Here is a 24214-nt window from a genome sequence, read left to right on the forward strand (position 1 = left end):
GGGAAACGAGGCTCCATTGAGACGTTTCACCCAAAAAAAAAAAAAAAAACGTGGGGACACAAACACTATTCATCACGACGCGCATCAGCTGGCTTCCATAAATCACATTACGTTGGAGCCGAAGATTTTGCATTATGCGGGACTTGGGGAAACAATACATCTTCCTTGAATGGTTTTAATGAGGGGGTGGGAGGTCAACAAAACCAAAACGCTTGTACATTCTGGATTTAATATGCCACTTCTATAGAATATGTCTGTCTATACCTCAGCCAACAGCTGCATGCTGTTAGACTTGATTTAAGCTAAACAAACAGCTTTTAATCAGTCCTCCGGGAAGGAAACATTTTTTCCCCAAATAGAAAATAATGCTAACTGTAGTCCTTTGTTTTAGACTTTACTAAAAAAGGTGATCTTTTCAAGCGAAAAAGAAATGGATCAGTCAAATAAAACTCAAAGTAAAAGCTCTACTTAACATCTTACAGTAAATGGAATAGTAGTGTGTTTACTGACACCTCAAGGTGTGTTAGAGCTTTTACGAGAATTAGTCTGTGTTGTGCAGTGAGTAGTAAATACTGTATCTTAGAATCTACTTCACATCCAATACATGCACCCATACAGAGTATAATTATACACTTACACAAACACACTTTTACCATTAACGTAAACTCTACCTACAGGGTGTTTCGAGAAGGGTTTTATGCTGACCATTTTGATACCTATCATGCAAGAGTGAGATCAGCAGATATGGATATTATTGCTACTCTAGCCTGCAGCCCAAACAGTAAGAGGACAGGAGATTGTCATCCCTTTAAATAAACAGCCATGACCTGCCTGAAATTCCTTCAACTCCTTTCATGCTGATGTCAGCCTCTTTGGAGGCTCCCTGACCACAAGTTTTTTTCTCATCTTCTCATCAATTTTGGACGGACATCCAGTTCTTGATAACACGACTCTCTACTACACATTATACAGTACACACAAACAAAGCACACAGCAGTAAGACGTGGGTGGGTCCATGGTAAGTGAGCATTTTAAGCATTAGCATCCCAAGTATTGCTGTTTGTGTTTGTATGGTTTTTTTTTGCAATACTACTTCAGAAAAATAAAAATATCACAAAAAAAAGTCCGAACATGTTAGCTCACTCCTTTGCTGCAAATGAAATGCGGGCGTACAAGTTATGTTCGCTTGATTTAGATGACACAATACTGAGTCATTGTTGTATCATATATCATATTTATGTGGAGCTGTGTATTTCTGATGAGGGTGTATCAAATGTCATGGGGGGGGGGGGGGTGGCTTCAAATAGCAGCACATACTATGTCCCACTGATTGGAAGCACATTTTTGACTGACCTGTGGAGTCTCCACCCACCCGGGAATGGATCGCCACACGTCACCAACACACCCCATCACGCCTCCTGTGCTTCTCCTTCAGTGTGGACTTGAACTCAGTGGGAATGCATGTCTGACGGACTTCTGCAAAACTGTTTTTTATTGTCCTTCTTTTTTTTTTTGAGGAATCCTTTGGGAAGCGCCTCTCTCTGCCGAATGAGAGCAGCTAGTTCCTTGGCGCGCCATGACCCGCTGCCGGACCCAAGCGGACCATGACGCTATGGCATAGCCTGACCACTTGTTTGATTGTGCTCGGAGTCGTGCACGCCGGCCCGGGGACCCCGGGGTTGGTGCTCGTCGCAGAGGAGAGGCCCCTAGAGAGCCCGCCGCTCCGGTTTCGCCCGTCATTCACCTCGCAGGGAATCAGCGAGAGCCAGGAGGACGTGGACCACCAGACAGACGCTTGTAAGGAAGAGCTTGGGAGGCAATAACTTACTGAGGGAAATACTGAGAGAGTCCAGCAGTCCTGCTGATGTCAAAAAAATGTGGCAATGCTGAGAGAAAGTCTTTTCAGACCCATATTTATAACATTAAAAAAAGCGGGAAGACTGGGAAAGACACTGTTGCATGACCAAAGTATTTTAACCAGTATGCTGGGACAAGCATTCATATCATACTGTTGCATGTCTAAAATATTTGGAATGGGAATGCTGAGAGCCAAATATTCATATTACCATGGTCAAAAAAATGTGGTTGGTAATGTTGAGATAAAAGCAGTCATTTTCATGTTAGTCATGTTCAAATGTGAATACTGAGAGACACATTCACACAACTGCAGGTTTTTCAGTCAGGATGCTGAGACAAGCATTGAAAAATACGAACTGTCACGACGGTACAACATGGTAATGAAACAGTCACCCTAATGTTACTATTGGGGAAAAAAAACTTTGACATTAAAAAAAATGCTGCTTGCAAGACTGGGACTACATTGACACGAATGCTACTATGGTTAAAAAAGAGGGACTGTTGAGAGACAGGTAATCGGAAGGTTGCTAAGTTTAAAAATACAATGTAGGAATGCTGAAAGGCAAGCATCGCACTGGTGCAAATCCAAAGTTTTGTAGTGGAAATGCAGCAAGACAAACATCTGGTGAATACTTACAAGCAATTAATGACATTGTCGTGGTGTCCAAAGCTTTCTGGATGATTGTTGAGACACAAAATCATCATGGGAATTTTAAAAGACAAGCATTCACACTTACCGGTACTTTATTGTGTGTCCCAAATTTTTATGACGTGAATGGTGAGAGTCAAGCGTTCACAGCGTTGCACATCCAAAGTATTTCGGTAGCAATGCTGGAAGTCAAGCATTCACACACATCTTACGATGGTAAATAATTGCTGAGGGACAAGCACTCATGGATGGATGTTCTTGTTCTCTTCATGACGTGATTACGGCAATGATCCGTTTTTCCTTTAGACATTATGGAGGAGGCTATCCCAGCCGACTTTGACGAGGTGGCGGATTTGGTCAAGGTGACCGTGAGCAGAATACGAGGATCACCCAGCGAGTCCTCCCTGACTCAGAGGATCCCCCAGTCTAATCAGAACCAGAGGATCAGGTCCAGACGGGAGAGGAGGACCGGGTCGAGCCGGAAAAGGATCCCGGGTACGAAGGCACGGAAGGCAGGCGGCGGGCGAGCAAAGGGCTGCTCGCTCCAACAGGTCCACCTCAATGTGACCGACCTGGGCCTGGGCTACCATTCGGGCGAGGAGATGATCTTCAGGTACTGCGCAGGACCCTGCAGGAAGTCGGAGACGAACTACGACAAGATCCTGCGCCACCTGGCCCGCCACGGGAGGTTGCCGGCCAAGGACGCGCCCCCGCAGGCCTGTTGCCGCCCGGTGGCATTTGACGACAACCTGTCCTTTCTGGATGATAACCTGGTCTACCACACGCTCAGGAAGCACTCGGCCAGAAAATGTGCTTGCGTCTGATCAACTTTTTTCATACAGCATCAACCATGTATTTGATTGACAAGCCACACCTTCTCCTTCATGTATGCCTCAGACACGAAAGAGGTTTCTATACTCTCTCTGTGTCGACAGTATAGCATCTATGGCACGGTCCAATGGAAAAAAAGTATCCCCAAATTTTCATGTGTAGTTATTTGATGATCCAGAAAAATTAAGATGGAACGGATGGAACCAATGCACATGTCCACATTTTGTGGAGGGCTGGGCTGAAGTTGGGGTTGAGTCCAAGGAATATAGGACACTTTTTTTGGGTGCTTTCGGCAGGAGTCAGGGTACACCCCGAACAAGTTGCCACCCAACCGTAGGGCACAGAAATAGACAAACCAACAATCAAACTCACAACAATTCACAATCACACCTCGGGACAATTTTGAGTAACCTACAATGCATGTTTTGGAATGTGGGAGGAAACCGGAGTACCCGGAGAAAACCCACTCAGTCATGGGGAGGACATGCAAACTCCACACAGGGAGGCTGAGGATGGATTCAAACGCATAAACTCATGAAAAACCTACTGTTTTTAAAAAAATACAGAATTTTATTGATGAAAACCATGTATTTCTATAATATTGGATTTTTTTTTCTTTAGAGATGGCAGAGGGAGAGGTGGGGGGTGAGCGGGAATAAATTCATGCATCTCCAGAATCGAGAAAAACTAAGAAAATATAATCACTTGAAACTCATGTAACGTCATGTTTGATTATTTTCTTAAACCAGGAACAAAAAAAAATCTATTTATTGCTCAAAGCCTTTCGCATGCATTTTAATCTAAGTTTTTTTTTTTTGGCGGGGGGGTGCAGAAAGATGAATTTTGGAGATACTTTTTACTGGAGAGCAAGCATATAGTATGTATTTATGAAAATGAATGTATTAACTTATTCATATTTATTTTGGTTTTTATAAAATGAAAACATGTTCATTCGTGTTGTCGCATCTTTCTTTGTGGCAAACGTCTGCTTCACGTTTTGAGTTCTTTGCAGTAAAAGGCAGGCAAACTGATCCAAAATTCAACAAACTAACACAAAACAACTCAGACTTGCTATGCTTTCTGGAGAAAAGCATCGTGATCCACTATACTTTACTCAAAGCTTCAGAACTCAGCGACTAAGAAAATTAAATCCCCTCCTCAATTGGCCTTTGTTCTCTGGAACAAACGCATCTTGTTTTCCATAAACAACAACTTGACAATAAACACTCCCACCTGTTGGGAATCCTTTTTATCAAGCCAAGCTGTGACTTCTTCTGCCCATAACATCAATATAATAAAGATGTTGCTGGCTTGGGAAAAAATATATACTGTATATTGTTTTGGGGGGGGGGGGCAGGCAATCCATCTGCCAATTGTTTATGATATTGTCTGATGTGGATGTCAATTTCTACAGAATTGAATGAAATTTTTTGCCCCATGTTGAACTCTTGGGTATTCTTACAAGCACGAAAAATCTGAACACGATCAGAATTAAAGTGTGAATTCTATTTTGTGAGCAAAAAAAGACCCGAGTTCTGAATCCGGTGGGTGACTAACTGGCTCGAAAGATGCATTTGTAAAAGAGACGACAAGAGGATGCAGGAGGGTGATAACTGGTGAAGCTAATGAGTGTGGTTTCTATTTGATCCGTACGGCATGAGTGTAGTCACTTGAGCTCAGTTTTCCTGCGACTGGTTTTTGAAATCTGCTCAACTTATTGAGGTCAGAGCGTGACAAAAAAAGTTTTGTTTGCGACTGAGCAAACTTCTTCGTAGCTGCTGACGAGAGAGTCGAAATGAAACAAATAATGCAACAAAGCATCCCTGGAACACCGGCAAGTCATACTTTTTAGGACCAAAAAATCCCATGATTTAAAAAAAAAAAAAGAAAGAAAAAATCTTTAATTTGGATATTTCAAAGGAAAAAGAGCAACAATTGTTAAAGAATGGCATATTATTGTTCTTTGGGGGAAAAAAGGGATACACTAATTACATATGGACCAGGTGAGCGATGACCTTTGATGGTTCACTATATGATATTAAATTGCAGAACATGTTTATGTTCACAGAAGTTAATCGTGCTTATCCGTTATGACAAAAGAGCAATTTTATGTTTGGGAAAACACGTTCTGGCAAAATAGGCGTTCGCAGTCGGGCATAGGTGTCAAACTCCGGTCCGCTCTTTTCTACAACATAGCTGATTCAAAAGATCAGATCATCAGCAAGCGCTGCAGGAGATAACTTGTTTTGTATAATATGAAGCTGACATTGTCATTTGCTCTTTCTAGAAATTAAATGGGGGGGAAACAAAAAATATATTATTAAAATCTGATTTATTTTCAGACCATATCAGCCAACTCTTAATTTATCACCTTGTGTGAAGACTGTACTATCAGAATCAGCTGGTTTACAACTCAGCGTGTAAAAGGAGGAGGCAACCCGAGAGAGGATCATGTCATTAGCACCATGACTCTCTTGCGCTTTTGTTCAGAGCGTCAAATGAGCTTGTAATGAACGATCACGTTTTCGTTAGTGGATCGCCAGGCCAACAGGTGCTGAATACAGATTTTATTTTATTTTTTACGTTATATGTGCCAAACATAAGCACAAGTTTGCATTCAAATAAGTTTTTGTTTTTTTTTTTTACATTTTGCAGAGTGTACTTGAGTGCCCAAAAAGCCAGCGATAAAGAAAATGATAATGAGCACATCATGATCTTGCAACCAAGCTGTGGGTTGAGGACGAAAAGAGGCACTTCCTATGTCATGTTCACAGGGGTTGTCGTGTGTGAGTTACAGTCGCGGCAGCGAAATGCAACCTGTGAGGCATTTGACCGCATCATTAAATATTGAGATGAAACCAAAGGATAGGTTGCCCTAGGTGTCGGTCTGACTCCTGTGCGGCATCATTTGCTTTTATTTATTTATAACACATACAAGTGTAAAGGGAAGTTAACCAAAATAGTAAAACAAATAAAACTATACACGACTAAAAACGACTCTGCCTGTGAAGACACCTGACGGACAAAATGGAGAGAGACCAGGAAACACCCACATACTGCCCATGAGAGGTATTGCTGTAATTTGAGTGTTTTACAAGAATATATTGGTTGTAATTTTCCCACTTGTTGGAATCTTGCAAGAATTAAGTCATATTTTCTCTCCCCATATGTGCTGTATGTAACTTTATTTGAGGAAACATTGTTTTCAAAATATGTCCCCCCCCCCCCCCAAGAAGTCTGTATGTTGTGAAACTCAAGTTAAATGTTCCAATTTATCGAGAAAATTATATTTTAACGTGTAAAATTCCAAACTGTTCCACCAGCACTATGAATGAAGTCAGAATCTTATTGGAATTAAGTTGCTTTTTTTTCTTCGGACGGAATTCTTTTTTTTTTAAATCTGGAAAACCATATTTCAAGGGAAAAAGTACACATTTTACAATATTTTTCTCTTACATGTTCATTTTAAGGAAAAAGTGTGACACTAAAGAGTTATATTTTTCCCAGGAGGGTAAAAAAAAAAAAAAATCAAACTGATAATCTAATTTTTTTCCTCAGAAAAAAGTGGTAATCCAACAAGAATGATGAATTTAAAAAATCATTTCTTTTTAACAAAAACAGTGGAAATGTTTTATGAAAATACAAATAAACAAAACGCCACATTTTAAAGAAGAGTATTTTTTTTTTAGGATTGTTCAGGACAAAAAGTCGGAGGCAATTTTTCTGAGGCAAATACAAATATAAAATAGCAGCCGCTCTAAGAATGTTAAATTTTCTGAGAAAAACAGCTATTTAGATTAAAATCCTATTTCTTCAAGAGAAAAAAAAAAGATTTCAGGAAAGGGCACAATATGAAATACTAATGTTATTTCCTTTCAAGAAATTGGTCTCGGGGGTTAAAAAAAAGTAGTTATGACAGCAAAGTATTTTGAATCATACTTAATAGCATTGTTTGTATTGTGATCAGCTGGACCCGTTCTATGGTTATGCCAACACTCGTACAGAATACAGCTCACGGAAAAGAATTCCCTATTTTTCCCCAGAATATTCTGAGCTGAACTCCAACTCGTAGCATTTTTGGCCCCTTTAAACGCAACAAAGTGTACCGTGGCTCCAAGGGTGACTTGTTCATGTGTGTCAGCAGGGCGGCTGTGTGGGAAAACCCGAGTTGGTACTTTGGCGGATTCGAAGCGTTAGAAATGTGGCGATGCACGCAGCAGACGCTGTCAGCGCATCATCGCGACCGCCGGCGTGCATTCCTCTCATGGTTTCCACATGTGGCAGCTGAGGCACAGAGTGGAACTGCTCTAATCTTCTCTGTAAAGACTGCACTGCTCCCTGTGTGCGCACCCCAAGAGGCAAAGCAGACCTCCAAATCCCTCTCTGCAGGGAAAATTTGGATATCATCTTCAGAGGTGCTCATCACGCACAATCCAAATGTTAGTAAGACACGGTCATATTTTATCTACCTTCTGATTGAGAATCCATAATCATGAAATTGTTTTGGTACAATGAGAGGGTCTCCGGGGCACTCTTCCTTGCAGAATTGTTTTGATTCAACGGCACTCGAGATTTACAGAATGAGTATCCTTTTGAAGGTCATGCCTGCACAGCATTTCAATCAAATTTAAGTCCGGTCTTAGACTAGGACACACCAAAATCTTTTTTTAAGGCATTCAGAAGTTGATTTAAATCATTATCCTGTTGCAGAACACCACCTGTGCTTCATGTTGAGGTTAGAAACTACTGGCTGAACTTTATTCCTCAGGATATTCTAATGAAGAGCAGACTTTATGCTTCCGTTAAGCACAGCAAGTCGTCCAGGTCCTGTAGAAGTATTGCAGCTACAGACTATCACACTACCATGTTTGACTCTTGGTAAGATGTTCTTTTTCTGAAATGGTGCAGTACATTTACGTAAAATGAGCCTTTATGTTTTTTATGCTCACCAACAGTTTACACCATTTTTGCCCAGTCTCTTCCTTGTTATCGAGTCATGAACACTGACCTTAAATGAAGCGAGGGAGGTCTGCAGTTTTTTAGACATTGTCTTGAGTTTCTTTGTGACCTCCTGGATGAGTCGTTGCTGGGTCTGGAATCATTTCTGGAAGATGGCCACTCCTGGGAAGGTTTGTCACTGTTCCATGCTTCTTCTCTTAGTAGACAATGGCTCTGACTGTGGTTCACTGATGTCCAAAAGCTTTCGGAATTACTATATAAAGCATTCCAGACTAATAGCTGTCACTTTCTTTATTTCTCATCTGTTGCTGAATTTCTTTGTATCTTGGCTGTCAGAATGTCCGGAAGGTTACGGACAGAATCGGACTCTATAAACGTAGACTGATAGTTGCCAACTCGAGAAATTTCATGAAAAAAGAGGGGTGAGGCCAACAAAGTACAAATAATGATGTTGGAACAATTAACCAGGATAAAAACAGCAAAAAGCACTTGCAAAAGGCAAGGAGAAGATCAAAGGAAATAGCTTGTCACAAAAGGACAAGATGACCAATCCACAACAAATACACACCAAGAATATCTTTACAAAAAATAAATAAAATACAACTAGGAATACTACTTGCATGGAAAAATACAAAACGAGGCAAGAGAACTATGTCGCAATAACGTTGAACGGCTCGAACACAGCATTTGAATAATGGCTTGAGCAAGGCATTTATCTGGCCCCTAATGGTCGGACTGAGCGTCCTGAGGTCGTCCGTTGATATGATGATGGGTGACAGGTGTGCAGCTGGAAGGACAGGTCCACCTCTGCCCCCTGCTGGAGACTTAACAGAATGTAACCATGACAGTGGCATTTTGTTCCAGCATTTTGAGATCGTTTTTGGCCGATCTCATTTTTTCCTCTTTAATCTCTTTGATATCTGGATTGAATAGGTCTGGAGGTAATCAGCCTTGGACGGGGTCGGTGAAAATAAACTGACAAATGTGATTAACCACAGTAAATTCATGATTTAAGACTTAAGTGGATTCGAAAATGAATGAGAAGGATGAATGGATTTCTCAATCGTTGCTCATAAATTCCTCTGTGCCTTATTTTTTTCTGCGTGGCATATCAAGAACAAATAACAGTGTTACGACTGAAAGATAATTGTCCCATTTAAAATGCCACATTGGTTTGCAATAAAAGTTAAGATAAAGGCAAATGTTTGACATATGTCTACCAACACGCATGAAACGTTTTGTTGGCACGCATAAAAAGCAAATTTGTGAACATATTCTGCAAAACACACAAACACTTATACAAATCCATACAAAGGACATTCATAGAGGAGAGTACGTGACGATGAGCCAAAAGAGAACATGCCAAAAGAGCACATACCGCTGTTCCGCGTGTTCATAAATCTAGTGGATTGTCTGCAAACGCTCGAGGCAACAAGTCCTCGGACGACGTCGCCCAAACGTTTTCTCATCTTCATCTGTGGGGAAAAAAACGAACAGTGGGAAATCAAAAGGAGAAAAATGGTCTAAAGTGGGCGGCCAACAGACGGTTTTAATGCAATGGGAAGAAACTATTGGGAAGAATAGTAGAATGGGAAGAAACTGCATTAATCTAGATAGTTTATGAAACCATCATAAACTATCTAGATTAATGCAGTATATCAAAAATTACACAAGATACACACGTGCACATACACGACCCCCTTTTACTTTATACTGTACTATGAATGTTAACTTTGTTATACATTTATATAGTCATCAGTCTGACACAGCAGGTGATGTTAATCATGAAGGTGAAAAAGCTTATCATGCTGCTGGTGGTGTTGCGGTGTCATTTACATGAGGCTGCAATTAACGCGTATTTTAATAATTGATCAATTGTATTTTTTAAAAATCCATCCTTTTGTTCAAAAATAAGACATTGTTTCGAATTGACAGTGCAGAAAAAGCACGAGCTGGTCTGGAACAAGTCAGAAAATAGGGCAAAAATGTTCAGCGTTGTTTTCCAAAGTAAAAGCAAATGTTTGCAAATGTGTTGAATTAATAAAAAAACAGAGATAAACATGAGAGACTACAGAAATCGGAGCATATTTATTGTTGAGGGGCAACAAAATCGCTCTTTTTTTTAACAGCCGCAGCTGTTGTGAAAGTGCTATACAGTATAAATACAGGTGAGTTGGGTCACATTTATTGATGAATTTAGGGTTACGTTTGTCTGAAAATAATTCATTAATCCTTTCAGGGACAGCCGTTACGACAGGGGACAGTTGATCAGGTTCCAGAAATAATTACAAACACAATAATATACCAATAAATACCCCTGACAGCGTCAATCAAAACTGAGCATTCGAATTTAATGTGTGCAGGTGTACCTAATGATGCGGCCTATGAACTCTCCAAATCAATGAAAAAAACGGACAGCTACTGAAATTGTCAAACAAATAAAAGAGAAAATTGTGTTAGATTGTAAAAATATGTCCTCGGGTATTTCTGAGCTGCCAGTTCCCTGTCAGACATCTGTTTGACCTCCTGCAGGGTGAAGCCAGGCTGAAATGGATCCCACCACTAAGACATTGAATGGCTCACACGGCGAAAACACGGAGCAACCAGTTCAAACATCACATACTCGCAACCTCGCCGTGACCTTTCCTCATCCACAACCACCTTCAGATGACTTCTCGCAGGACCCTTGTGACCCCCCCCCAGCTAGTCGGCGACGGCGCGGATGGAAACATGATATATGGCAGGATTGTTGGTCTTATGTGCTGAGGTCACACACACACACACACACACACACACACACACACACACACACACACACACACACACACACACACACACACACGCGTGCGTGCACGAGTGGAATTGTTGTTCTTGTAGTACACTGTAAAAAAATGTTGGGTGAACTCAAAATTTCAAGGCTATAAACTTTGACAAAAATTTTAAGTTGGGCAATCCAACAAAACATTTTAAGTGTTGCTTATATGAAAATTGGCGTTCCCGCATTTTCAACAAAGTAGGAAGTTTACAAAACTAGTTGCTGCTTGTATTGTCCTCCTACTTAAAGATATGTCATATATCATATGTCAATTTTCGACCATAATCCGTTCCAGAAGGCTGTTCGAAAAGCGATTGGTTCGAAATCCGAAACTATTTTATTAGCCCATGATTAGTATGCAGAAATAACATAAAAGAGTCAGATTTGCGTAAATCACAACAAACATGTCTGCTTACAATGACCACTACACGAGGAAGAGTCACTTCCTTGTGTCAGGAAAGCGAGAGGAGTCAAGTGGCGTATTCAAGTTTGCTCAATTTGGTCGAAAGTCGGTTTTCAGTCGTAATCCGAACCGTAAAAATGTCAAATTTTCTGGTCGAAAACCGATTTAGCCGAGAACAGAGACATTCGAGAACCGAGGTTTGACTTTCAGTCAAAACAACTCAGCAAATTGTTTCGGAACACACACAATTTGCTTGCTTTGTTGTGCTACATTGTTGACAGTAATGTCAATAATTCATATTTTAAAACATGTTCCAAATTAAATTACTGTTTTAACCCCAAAGGACATATTTGCTTGGCCTTGCATCCATTCACATAAGTGATACCATATGCAGGAAAGTGAACACTCTCACATAGATTAGCACATCATTGACCTTCATGCCACGCCTCAACCTTTACCAACTTCACAAAGGCAACAAGAAAGTAGTTTATTCATATCAATATAAAATGAATATATTCCAACTTCAAAATGAGACTTTCATGAACCATTCGTAAACCGTACAGGCATGAACTTTTACAGGAAATATGTGTGGGCATTGTAAGGACGCGCCTGTCAATATGAGACCCTGATGAATTGCTTCAGCAGCCAAAGTATTTGCTTTATTGCGTTATTTTCAGACTATTTGGACATTGACTGTCTTTCACTATGGTTTTATTGTGTTCTATGCATGCAGCTGTGCAATGTTTTTTACTCAGGAGAGACAGTAAAGAAAGTTGCATCATCTTATAAAAAAAGATGCCACATGCTGAGGCTACATCTAATCTTCAACATATTGAAACTGAGGCACACACACGGCAGTTTTTTTAAACATCTGTCTGGATCTCCCACACTGAGAAAACACAAAGGACTTCATAAACACATAACAATACATAATCATTTGTCTGCTCTCCAAAAACTGCAAGCAGCACAACACAGGCAGCCGTTGTGACATAATCAAGGCAACACTTGGCCCCAAATAAATAAAAAGCCATTTAAATAAGGCACACACAAATATAAACCAAAACTAATTGAAAGCTTGCCACGCTCGGTACACCTGTACTTCCTGATGCGACACAATTGTAACTGTTGACGTCATAACCACAACATAGCTTTTAAACATCATTTTTTCTAATGGAGCGTGGCATAAATGCGAAACATTTAGCATCGGAATGAAACAACGTAAATACCTGTTTGACTGCATGTCACAACGTTATAAGGGTAAAATATTTTCGCGCTGCGTTTTGGCTTTTAAGAATCTTCGGTCGTAGCAGAAACGTCAGTTCCGCATAAGGATCATATCATCACATGACGTTTATGGCTCAAGGATTTTCCCATCCATCCATTATCCGAACCGCTTTCGTATTTTTATACACTCTTATTATTTTTAAGATCCAAAATACTTTAACCTAAGAATGATGGGTATTCAAAATGATTTGAAAATTGGTATTCGTCTTCCCAAGTCCTTATGAACTACCAAACCGATGTTGTTTCACAAAACAACAAGCGAGACTCCTGCTGGCCGCTGCGCTGCGGTTCATAGCCACACATACTTGCTGAATGTGAACCAAAGAAGTTGGGAATAGTCATTCTTTCTTGTGCTTGTGTTTTTAACGAGTCCACCACTGTGTGTGTGTGTTTTGGGTTTGAATGCAGTGAATCTGATTAGCAGTTGCAACGACGATGTAGAGACTCAGTGGCTGAAACACAAATGGAAATACCATTGCAAAAGGACTGCTAAACCACTCTGGTTTTTGTTGCATCTGCAGAATGAATTACATGCTAGCAGTGACATGAAAAGTGCGTTGTTTTGACTTCACAAAAAACAAACTCAATTGGCTCGGGATCAGATATGTAATGCAAAGTACTGGGATAAAAATGATAAAACTGCGAATATAACTTTAGCCTTCACTTCAGGCAGTGCTTTTTTTTGTTGTTGGGACTTGCTGCCTTCAATTTAGTTTCTTGATAAAAAAAAACTTACATCATTGGGTTGAGATCGGATGACATTTATTGCAGGTTTACTCTTTTTTTCAGCAGTTCAAATTTAATCGGAAAAGTGTAAATATAACTTAAGGTGCTGCTTGTTTGTCAGTCAGTCTCGCTGCCTTCATTTTGGTCTTCTTCCATCTAATTAACATACTCTGTGAGTAGGTTGGGTTGAGAATGTACGGCATCTTAAGTAGAGGTTTGCCATTTTCAGGGGCTCAAAAGTATTACAACAAAGTGGCATAATTATAAAAGTAACCTTATCTTTAACTTCACGTGCTGCTTGTTTGTAAAAAAAATGTTTTAAATACAAACATGTCGTGTGGCACCTTGAAAAAGTCTTCAATGGCAGATTTCAAAAGCAATTCAAGACTTTGCTTTTGAAATCTGCCATTGAAGACTTTTTCAAGGTGCCACTCTACATCATGTTTGTAAATTTCCCCAGTGTGGGACTAATAAAGGATATCTTATCTTATCTTATTTTAATTTTTTTTTTTGGTACTTTCAATGGGACAATTATCTTTTAGGATAGTAATACCGTCATTATTTTTCACTTGAATAATAAGAATCACAACTTTTTCTTGATATGCCACACAGAAAAAAATAACGCACAGAGGAATTCATGAGCAACGAATGAGAAATCCATCTATCCATTTTCACTTATCCCCACGAGCATCGCGGGCATGCTGGAGCCGATCCCAGCTGTCTTCCGGCAGCCAATCGCAGGACACACATAGACGGACAACAATCCGCGTTCACACTCACACCTGGGTGAAATCCACGATTTGGAGCGTATCATTAAAATAGAGAGAGGACCGGAGATGGTGGCAACGCCGGCAAGGAAATACTTGCTTGGAAAATACTTCATACTGTCCGGGGAACCCACGTTTCTACAGCCTTGGGTTTGAGCAACTCTCAGGGCTCCAATAAGTTTTGATTTCAACTATGCTTTATTAATCACATGTTAACAGAACACAAGAAAACTATTCTTTAAAACAAACAATCGTAAAAATTATGAACATCGTTTAATCTTCGAAGGATTTTTGCACCCTCAACTTGAAGTCCTCCACCATCTTCTTAAGCCCCTGCACGGCCTTCTCATCGTCCTCCAATGCCTTAGAGTAGCAGTGCTGACTGTGGCTGAGCAGGTCCTTCACACAATTCTGTGACACAGCAGCAACGTGAGACAGCACTTAAGACTCTCGCATCCACTTCCTAGGTGCGCTGAAAGGATAAATGTGAACAGGAGCGCAAGAGAGCTACCTCTGTGGCAGACAAGTGGTCTGCTGCTGTGGTGAACACACTCGTGAGGTTGTTGCAGACCGTTCGTCTCTGCTCGTTGGTTTCCAGCAGCACCAGATGATACCTCAGTGACACAAATGTTAATTTTAAAGGGACGTTCTGGAAAATTTACTTTTTAATTTCTTGTGTAAAAACATAGAATTTGGGTCTCTGCCCTCTGGAATGCCAACCAAATTGAAATTGTGTCTAGGAATGAACCTCTAATCCTCTTATTGTTGTAACACCTGATCGCAAGAACCAAGGGCATGGGAAATTCTACTGGATACCCCCCCCCCCCCCATTCCCCCCTCCACACACACCCTGCTCACCACCATGACGTAGTGGAAATGCAAGGGTTCACTTTGAGGGGGAAAAAATGCATACTTTTATACTGTGTGGTTGTTATTCCTTCTCACAATTATCATCTTGAAACTCATCGGGCGATACCATTTTAACCCTAACACTTCACAAAATAATTTGCTCAAAATTATTATTGTATGATTTTAGATCATAAATATTTTTTGAAACAATGTGCATTGCTAAATATGACGTCCAACAGGCCAATAAAATAGACAATGAATCAATTACTCCTCCTGACCTCTTTGGCCCAATGAAAAGCTCTAAAATTATAATCACATCTGATATCTGCATGATCAAAGTCTTTTATTTTTAATTTTTTAGTCAAGGGATATTTTTTCAAGAATAATGTATTTTTTACGAACAAAAGGCTCACCTTCTTTTGTGTGTGTGTGTGTACATACAGTACCTCTCTTATGCTGTTCAAAAATGAGGAGAGACTAATTGACACGGCTCTCGCAGTGGATCTCACGAGTGTACCTAATTGAGTGTCCACCCTGCGAGCCACTCACTGTTGCTTCAGTGCCTTATTCTCCTGCATTGCTTCCTCGTAACCCCAGTTGATCTTCCCCTCGAGAAGATTGCGACTGCTCTCCACCATCTCCACCTCCTTCGCCCACTCTTTGTCCTCTCGCTCCACCTCCTACATGCACACACACGGAGAGCACCGCACAGATTAGAGGTGCAGAGGTGCTTCTGTCTGCGCCAGATGGCAAGTGTAATTCATACCTTCCGGCTGGCATCCCAGCGGTCATCCACCTTGCGGATCTGCTCTCTCAGCTGCTTCAGGTCGTTTTCCTTGTCGAAGATGTAGGACATCGCCTAAAGCAGGAACAAAGGAGTTAATCTTTAAAAGCTGTTCTGGCTCAACTCCACAACCATCTTCGCAACCATAAGTTGTAAGAAAAGTTTTAGTTTAGTTTCCGACCAGCTCACGGTACAGAGACAGCCTTGGTCCACGTCATAAACAATTTACTAATGACTGCTGACTATGGCTGGACTTTCTGGGAACATCCTAAGATGGATCCAGTCATATCTCACGGACAGAACCGAGCATGTGGCCTTAGGGAAGGGAAGATCATCACCGCACTTGGTATAATCAGTCGTTGACCCAACCCCTTTTACAATATACATGCTTCCCTGAGGTCACATAATCCATAAACACGTTTTCTTACATTGTTACGGTGATGATGTACATAAAACACTCCCATCAGACATGCCATTTGCATTCCACGGTGACGTGAAGGAGATAAGGGTCTGGATGGCAAAAAAAAAAAAAAAAAAATCCTCCAATTTAGCAGCAACAAAAGTGAAGCCATCATCATTGGCACGCCACAATTAAACCAAATTACTCTCATTCAACAAAATCCATATTTTTGGTCGCACCATCTCCCTGTCCTGTTGCATTACAAACTGAGGAGTCCGATTCAACTCACATCTTTCATTTGATTAATTTCCTCTGCTGCTATTAAAGTTAACGTGGACTGATTGTGATTTATTTTTCACCAACCAATTTGCGGGCCATGTGCATTTCTTTAGATGTTTAAAATGTGAGGTGTGTAGTGTTGGTCACCTCGATAGCACTATGCGCTATGCTATTCTGTCAGAGCTGTAAAAATCACACCATTTTTTCTTCACCGTGTGTGTGCGCGCGCGTCTGTGTGTACCCGAAACAATTTTCATCACCTGTTCATAAGACTGCTCCAGACTGAACTTGCCATTGTACAGTCGACTGCGATCCTCCTCCACGTCGTTGGTCAGCTTTTTCAAAAGCATCTATAATGTGACATAAAAAGCGGTTGACAGCAAAAGGAATACAGACCAAAGTAGCACATGAGAACAAATCCACTGAGTACCTTTGTCTGTGAGTTGAGACGGACGTTCGCAGGTCCGCATTCAAAGGGCCGGAGTTCAAAGTCATGGCCGCAGGCATTCTCCGCAGATATCGGTATCAGCTTCAGCTTGCGAGCCAGTTTGTGATACTCGCTAAGCTTCAGCTCAGCCTGGAATGTTTACGGGAAAGGAGAGTCACAATAAAAGCAATGCCATTCACATCAGGTAAAGCATCTTATCTACCTTGTGTCTTTGAAGTGAGATAATTACGATTAGGAAGCTCAACACTTAATGTCTGTCATCATTGGATAGGAATACCTTCTCTTTGATTTTGGCCAGCGCGATCTCTTCGCTCCACTTGGACTGCTGGGCATGTTCCAGAGACTGGCTATGACTGGCGATGGCCTGCTGAAGCTCCCGCTTCTCCTGGTTGATCCGTTGTACGTCCTCCGGCTTGTACTTTTGGTTCCGCAGGACCTTTTGCAGCTCGCCCTGCTCGAGTTTAAGAGACTCGAGATTGCCGGCTGCAGAGAAGAACAAAATGAGAAGAGTTCGATTAAATGTTCATTTATTCAAATGGGTGAAAGCACTTCTCCGAATACAGTCGAACCTCTTTTCAACGTACCCAGTTTACGTTTCCATCCGTATAACACATTTCAAAGTCCCGATTTCACGTGATTCATTTTCCATTTGACAATTTTGCCGAGAATCAATACCTTTATCATGAAAACTTCATTATAATGACCAGATTTCCCCCACAAAATAGTGAAAAGGCCTTCGTTGCATCGAACCGTGAGAAGTTAAATGCCGCTGCGACTTTGCTTTTGAACAAAATGTACAGCGTGGGATTTCCCTCCGTTGCTTAGCAACGCTTAAGATCGACTCGTACATTGTTTGTTGTACTTCCGGAGGCACCGGACAAAACCCATAATGTCAACGAAACATTCTGTAGAGTATATTTTAAAACTGCCAGTTGCTTGGAAGAAAACTTTTATATTTGTGGGGTTTTTTTTTAAATCTTGTGCCAGAAAAAAGGTTTAATCTTTGGTTTCATTCAATACAGTATTGTAAAAAAATAAATATGACTACTTCACAGGAATTGCAGAGGTCAACTGTGCTGATGTTGCTTGCACACCCCCTGCACTCCCATTCAATCCATTTGTAGAAAAAAAGTGCCTCATCCCTCATAAAAGGCTGTTGTGCTCCACGGGCCACTATATGAGCAAAGAAGTTAAGTTGACAAAAACGAATGTTTCCTTTTACCAGCGCGGTTCAGCTCATCATCCAGCTCTGAGTACTTTTTCTCTTGATTTGCTTGGAAGGCCTCCACTTGGGCACAATAGTCACGCAGCTTATGGAAGTCTGACTGCAGCCTCATCTGTTCTGTCCTCTTGACCTGGAGACGGTCCTATCAGGGAATAGGGATGCGTGTGCTGGTCATAAAATCAACAGCAAATGAGCTCAGCGTCACGATTGCACACTTGATGACACACGCTCTGCATGAAATTTAGGTTTAACGCACAGTCACAACCAAATACATAATGATAATAATGACCTTTTGGTTTTCCTTCTCCAGTCGTTCAACCTCTTCCATCACCATCTTGTGCTTTTGCTCCATGGCAACCAGCAGCTCTTCATCATAACACCACATCTTCTCTGTGAAATCACGCACAAACACACACCCACACATAAACAAATGCACATACGTATGGACAAACACATTGGATTGGATAAACTTTATTGTCAAATGAACAAAGGCAGTATCCCAACACAAAAAAGGAGAGAGACACACCAACACAGGCAATAAAATATGAACGTTATTCCATCCTATTTCTCAAACATAACGTAACTGCTTCAAATACATCTTACTCAATTCAGAGATGAAGGCCTCGTCGTCCTCCTCATAGGTGTCCTCGCCCTGCATGAATTTAGTGTATGTGGTTCCTGTGTAGTCCAGAAAAAGCTGCAGACGGAAGAATGTTTTGGATGAAATAAACACGGCCTGAGATCTGAATCAATTTATGGCTTTGTAAACATATAGCTCTTGCACAGGATCGTAATAGATTAAAGCATGCATGGTGCTATTTGCGCTCAGGGATTGGCTGGTGATCATGAAGGGGGCGCCTGCCTTTTAGCCAGAGTCAGCTGGGATAGGTTCCAACTCACCCACAATCCGAATGAGAACATTGCTGGCTGGATGAATTATCCAGTCAATGTAAATCAAAGTACCCGATTGTAATCTGCGTTGTCATCAATGTTGTCGCTGCCTTCGCAGAAGTCGCTGAAGAGCAGATCCTGCTGGTTCAGGCTTGTGTGGATCTGGCGACATGACAGAGCAGTGATTTCTAATTTCAATTACCGGTACTCAAGCGACATTTATTCTATTTTACTTTTTTAAACGTAACTGTTCACCTTGACATTGTCAATTAACCACATCAGGGCACCCAGTGCCTGAGGCCATGTGTGGGGAGCTCCCACGGAGTACATGGAACTCTTGGACAGAACATACGGATATCTGCAACACAAACGGAGAGAGATGGATAAATATTTCGCAAAGTCTGGTCTCACTGGGGGTGTCATGGTGGTCGACTGGTTAGAAAGTCCGCCTCACAGTGCAGAGTTTGATTCCGGCTCCTGCCTTCCTGTGTGGAGTTTGCATGTTCTCGCTGTGTCTGTGTGGGTTTTCTGCGGGTACTCCCACATTTCCAAACCATGCATGGCAGTTTATGGAACACTCTAACACTCTTGTGCCTCAGTGTGAGTGTGAGCGTGAACGGTTGTTCGTCTACGTGTGCCCTGCAATTGGCTGGTAACCAGTTCAGGGTGTCCCCCCGCCTGCTACCCGAAGACAGTTGGGTTAGGCAACCACACTTGATGGATGGGCAGAGGAACAGGACTATGAATGAGTACTTAGCACTACTGCCTCACACTTCTGAGGGTCGCATTATAAATCTCAACTCAGCCTTGTCATGTGGAAGTTGGGTGTCTTTCCTCGGCTACATTAGCTTCCTCTCACATTTCAAAATCATGCACAGCTGGTTTATTGAAAAGTTCAAATTGTCCATTAGGGTGAATGTGAGAGAGTCAGTGTGAATACTTGTTTACCTATGTGCTCTGCAGCTGACTGGCGACCAGTCCAGGGTGTGCTCCGCCTCTCGCCCCAAAGTTAGTTGGGAGAGGCTCCAGCACACATGGCACTCAAGTTGCCAATGTACATTTGCTTCGTAATTCTGGTCATATACTTTTGTTTTCTCTGCGTTGCTTGTAAATGATTTTAGGTCTTGTGTCTTTGCTTGTCTGAAGCACATCGAGTTGCCTCGTACATGAAATGTGCTATTTGTAATGTGCAGCTTATGAAGCTGCCTTGCTTTGCCTAATGAGCATGAGCACTATGGAAAAGAAAGGGATTAGTTGGTGGGAGGGGAATTTGTAGGATAGTTTGTAACCTGAGCGACTTAAGGAGAGCTGGAACCTCCTCCTCTACTTTGGAGCTGGGCATTTCAAAAGTGGGATCCAGCTGACGATAGATGAACTCAAAGAGCTTGACAAACTCCTTGGTGGACGGTGACTGGAGCGTCTTGGGTGCTACATTGTATCCAAGCTCCGTCAGGAACTAAACCAAAAGAAAAACCAAATAATTAAAGATCCTGTGACACACTTCTTTCTTTTTTAAATTTAATAATCTTCATTTCAGATTTTTAGAATAGTTCGGGTTGGAAATGTCCAGGATGCTATTTTTCTAAATTACTACAGTTGGTGAAAAGTGCCTGGCAGATGTGATGGCTGGATTTCTCATTAATGCTTGACATGTGAATAAGTTTTGTTCTGATTGGATCGCTGTAATGTAGTTAAATATTACTTTTGGAATACAAGCTGGATACTTACGGCTGGTAGGGTAAAAAACAAAAACATTCATCTTCCATGAAATGTGCTCGAACACATGGCAATTTCAGTTCCAAAATGCTGGAGAATTTCTCCCAAAATAAAATGAAGCCATTTTTTTAATGACTCCTTAAAGGCTTAAAAGTGATCCAAAGTTTTAGCTTTGCACAAAATGGAGCCGCGTTACTGCTCAGCCATTTTTCCTGAGTTGAGTGGGCATGTCTCAACCACGGACTGAGCAGGTACGTGGATAATGAGCAGTAGCTTATCTACGTCAGGACACCTAAATTTGACAATTGAGTGCAGAGTTTCAAACTTCACATTCATGTCCCGCCATTCAACTTGGGAGGTTCCACTAAACTAGAGGATACTGGATACAAACATTGCTGAGCGGTCTTTACATTTTTGTGACATGCTTTTGTCAAACTACCCCAAAGATCGAGAATGACAGCAGATTTCTATCCTTCTTTTACAGACTCACGATTTTTTTTTGCCCGAAATAATTTGAAAAACAACAAAAACAAAATAACAACAAAAAAAATTGTATGTGGCGCATAAAGCATTGCCACAGCCAAACCTACCTCATGAAGCTGCCTGATGCACTGCTGAACAAAGGCTTTGTCATGCAGAGGCCGTGTATCTTTCAGTTTCTCTGGTCCTCCAAAGCCATAAATGGAGCTGCTGCGTGGCATACTGGCTCCATTTGCACTGCGCTCAACAACAACAAAAACTACATGTACAATACTGTATGTACTGCATACAAGATGTCCCAAAGTCGGTGTATTCTCAGGCTGCATGAAATGGAGGGAAAATCACATTTTTCTCAAAGATTTTTTTCAATCCAGTAATAATATTGTGATGTGTAAAATATACAGCATAACTTGCTTGTGACATGCAAACCAGCACACGTTTGTCATAGTTCAAGACAGGAATTCACAGAATCGTTCAGGTCACCCCCTCACAGAATTTTGAAGGTGCTTCCTCGTTCAGTTCATGATTCAGCCCCGTCGCACTGACGTCAGTTTGTTCAAAGACTTTAAGCAGACGATTGCCATGCTCAACAACCCAAAGATGGCAGATATTGTTTTATCACTCTCTGAAGCAAGTGCTGAATCGAGGCTTTGTGGAAGTTGAGTTCCAGTGTAACCCACGGGAAAGCCTTTCGGCAAACGCCTGCTCTAAAAGGCAATATAATTAGGGCTGGGTGATTATATGGACGAGATTGATGATATTACATGACCAGCAGCGAGCTATAAGAATATTTACACCTTTATGCATGGCGGAAACGTGTGCAACTCTAGCTAATCCCCATTCTAACATTGGTTTGCAAATTTTAATTTGTTGTGCTATTGAATAAAACGGTTTGAAAGGAATTTAAAAAATGTTCATAAAATGTTTATTTACTTTATAATTATCCTTGTTGTCAGTACCATTGCTTTAAAACTGGGCAATTTAAAAGCGCTGAAAAAAATGGTTGTCGGTCCGCAAACAACACATACTCGTCTCAACTGGTCCGTGACACAAAAAAGGTTGGGAACCCCTGGTTTACAGCATTTCCATTGTTCACATACCGTTGACCAAAGAAGCTTTTCTGACGGTCAGATGTCTGTGACAGTGGTTTGGATATGCTGAGCTTTCCCATTGAAGGCTTTTCACTGTCAATAAAAACAAAGCAGTTTAATTGCAATTTACATTTTTTTGGTTTGTTTTTTAAAGAAAGCTTCCCTAAATTAACTTCCAACACAACATTATGAGCAAAATCACAATATATTTGTGGTAACCAAGACGAACAAATTAAACAACAAAACAGGATTGAAACAGTCTAATAGTAAAAGACATTTTCTATGACCGTGCTCATGGGAGTCAAATAGCTGACTAAAAGTCTCTCACATCTTTCACCAACAGAAAAAGATGCACTAATCACAGTAGAACATGATAACGGAGGTTGAGACTCAGACAGTGAAGATGTTAGATTTTATGACTGTAAATCATTTATAATGGATCATGTTTATATTCCTGTTTTGAAGAAAACAGACGTTTTGACATAATTTGCAATTAATCTGGTGGAAATTGAACTTGTTTGCTCATGGTAGAAATAAAGCAAAAACAAAAAAAAGAAGACTTGTTTTGAATAATGGCAATATAATTCAGCTGTATTTTTGTAACAGAAAGGGATTTTTTAAATGAAAAATCGGATTTCATTCAACTAAAACCCAAAATGCGCTATTCACATTGCGCAATGACAATAAATATTCTGACTGTAATTTTTGTGAACGAAATCACAAAAGAGATTTTATTTTAACACCCTATGGGCGGTGCAGTTAAAAAAACAAAAACAAAAACAAAGAACCAACCTGCGGGGAGTTGTGTACGCAGTGCTCATCCTGTTGGAGTCATGCACTCGCATGGGCATCTCAGACAGCCTGCTTGTGGCTCTGCTCGAGGCTCTGCCCATTCTTCCTCTGGCCACAAAAGTCACATATACAAATAAAAGAATATGTTCAATATGTTACACGATGAATACCCAACGCAAAATGTTCACAGCACAACGTGTTCAGAGTCAACTCAAATCTTAGAGTTTTAAACTTTCATTGATGTATACTACATACATACATGTATTGTTATTGTTAATTGTGCTCCGCCTTCTTGGCCAAACCACCCTTGAAATAGAAACTTCGATCGCGACTGTTTTATCTTATATAACTGACAGTATTTATTTCCTTGTGTAGTTATATCATACATAGAGATTCAGAGTCTGAGGTCTAAATTAGACAAGTACCAAAGACTTTCGTTACACAAGTATCTGTAATACGACTTGATACTATTACAGAGTTGCGGTATTTGTGTCACCCCTGCCTGACAGTTAAAATTAGTTTGCGTCAATTAGAGGTATAATGGACAATTGAAGCAGTTTCTTGCAACCACTTCTTTTTGGATTGGCAATGTTGAAAAGACAGGATCAGTGATTAAAAAAAAAGAGGGAGTCTTTATCCGTCTTTCAAAAAGGTAGAACAACGTATTCCAGAAGGAATAGGCAATTAAATCCGATACATACCGCTCCATTTTTATCCTTCTTGAGCAAAGGGCGGAAATAAACGGACTGATAAATAAAATCGCAAAAACCGCCAATACAGTCCATTCAAAATGGCCGCGTCGTGACATCATCGCAGTAGGGCAAGTCATTTGCGTCAAAAAGAGAATAAATGCGGCGAAACAAATCATAGACGGTGTAAAATAACTTAGTTATTTTGCAATTAGTTAAACTAATTGCATGCTTTTAAAGGCATGGTGGGTGACGTTGGCGAGAAATTATGTTAATATA

At 40.8% G+C, this 24214-nt stretch overlaps 2 protein-coding genes across 2 annotated transcripts; one reads left to right on the forward strand and one right to left on the reverse strand.

Moving 5' to 3' along the window:
• The first annotated feature begins 1447 nt into the window (after positions 1–1447).
• On the forward strand, positions 1448–3753 carry LOC147205050 (glial cell line-derived neurotrophic factor-like). The gene is made up of 3 exons (XM_086112463.1): positions 1448–1797; positions 2548–2557; positions 2796–3753. Exons 1-3 carry the CDS (start codon positions 1605–1607, stop codon positions 3328–3330), a joined length of 738 nt encoding a protein of 245 aa, XP_085968589.1. The 5' UTR covers positions 1448–1604; the 3' UTR covers positions 3331–3753.
• Positions 3754–14470: 10717 nt separating this feature from the next.
• ndc80 (NDC80 kinetochore complex component) lies at positions 14471–24075 on the reverse strand. The gene is made up of 17 exons (XM_086111483.1): positions 23948–24075; positions 23247–23354; positions 22464–22547; positions 21474–21600; positions 20457–20623; positions 19423–19525; positions 19240–19329; positions 18880–18973; positions 18566–18666; positions 18274–18418; positions 17329–17534; positions 17034–17180; positions 16864–16953; positions 15907–15999; positions 15690–15820; positions 14803–14905; positions 14471–14702 (listed from the first exon to the last, which is right to left on the reverse strand). The coding sequence occupies exons 1-17, from the start codon at positions 24073–24075 to the stop codon at positions 14565–14567; spliced, it is 2055 nt and encodes a 684-aa protein (XP_085967609.1). The 3' UTR covers positions 14471–14564.
• Positions 24076–24214: the final 139 nt, after the last annotated feature.

Source organism: Hippocampus guttulatus, chromosome 5 (assembly GCF_054856545.1).
Source record: "Hippocampus guttulatus isolate MCC_2025c chromosome 5, RoL_Hgut_1.0, whole genome shotgun sequence".
NCBI lineage: Eukaryota > Metazoa > Chordata > Actinopteri > Syngnathiformes > Syngnathidae > Hippocampus > Hippocampus guttulatus.

Bases quoted from the DNA above. Each gene is read 5' to 3' on its own strand.
- ndc80 (XM_086111483.1), bottom strand. From the start codon at position 24,075: ATGACTTGCCCTACTGCGATGATGTCACGACGCGGCCATTTTGAATGG. The intron at 20,624-21,473 runs GTAGGTTTGGCT...CTTTTGGTTTAG, and splicing joins GCATCAGGCAGCTTCATGAG to TTCCTGACGGAGCTTGGATA. The intron at 18,667-18,879 runs GTAAGATGTATT...GTGATTTCACAG, and splicing joins GGCCTTCATCTCTGAATTGA to AGAAGATGTGGTGTTATGAT.
- LOC147205050 (XM_086112463.1), top strand. From the start codon at position 1,605: ATGACGCTATGGCATAGCCTGACCACTTGTTTGATTGTGCTCGGAGTC.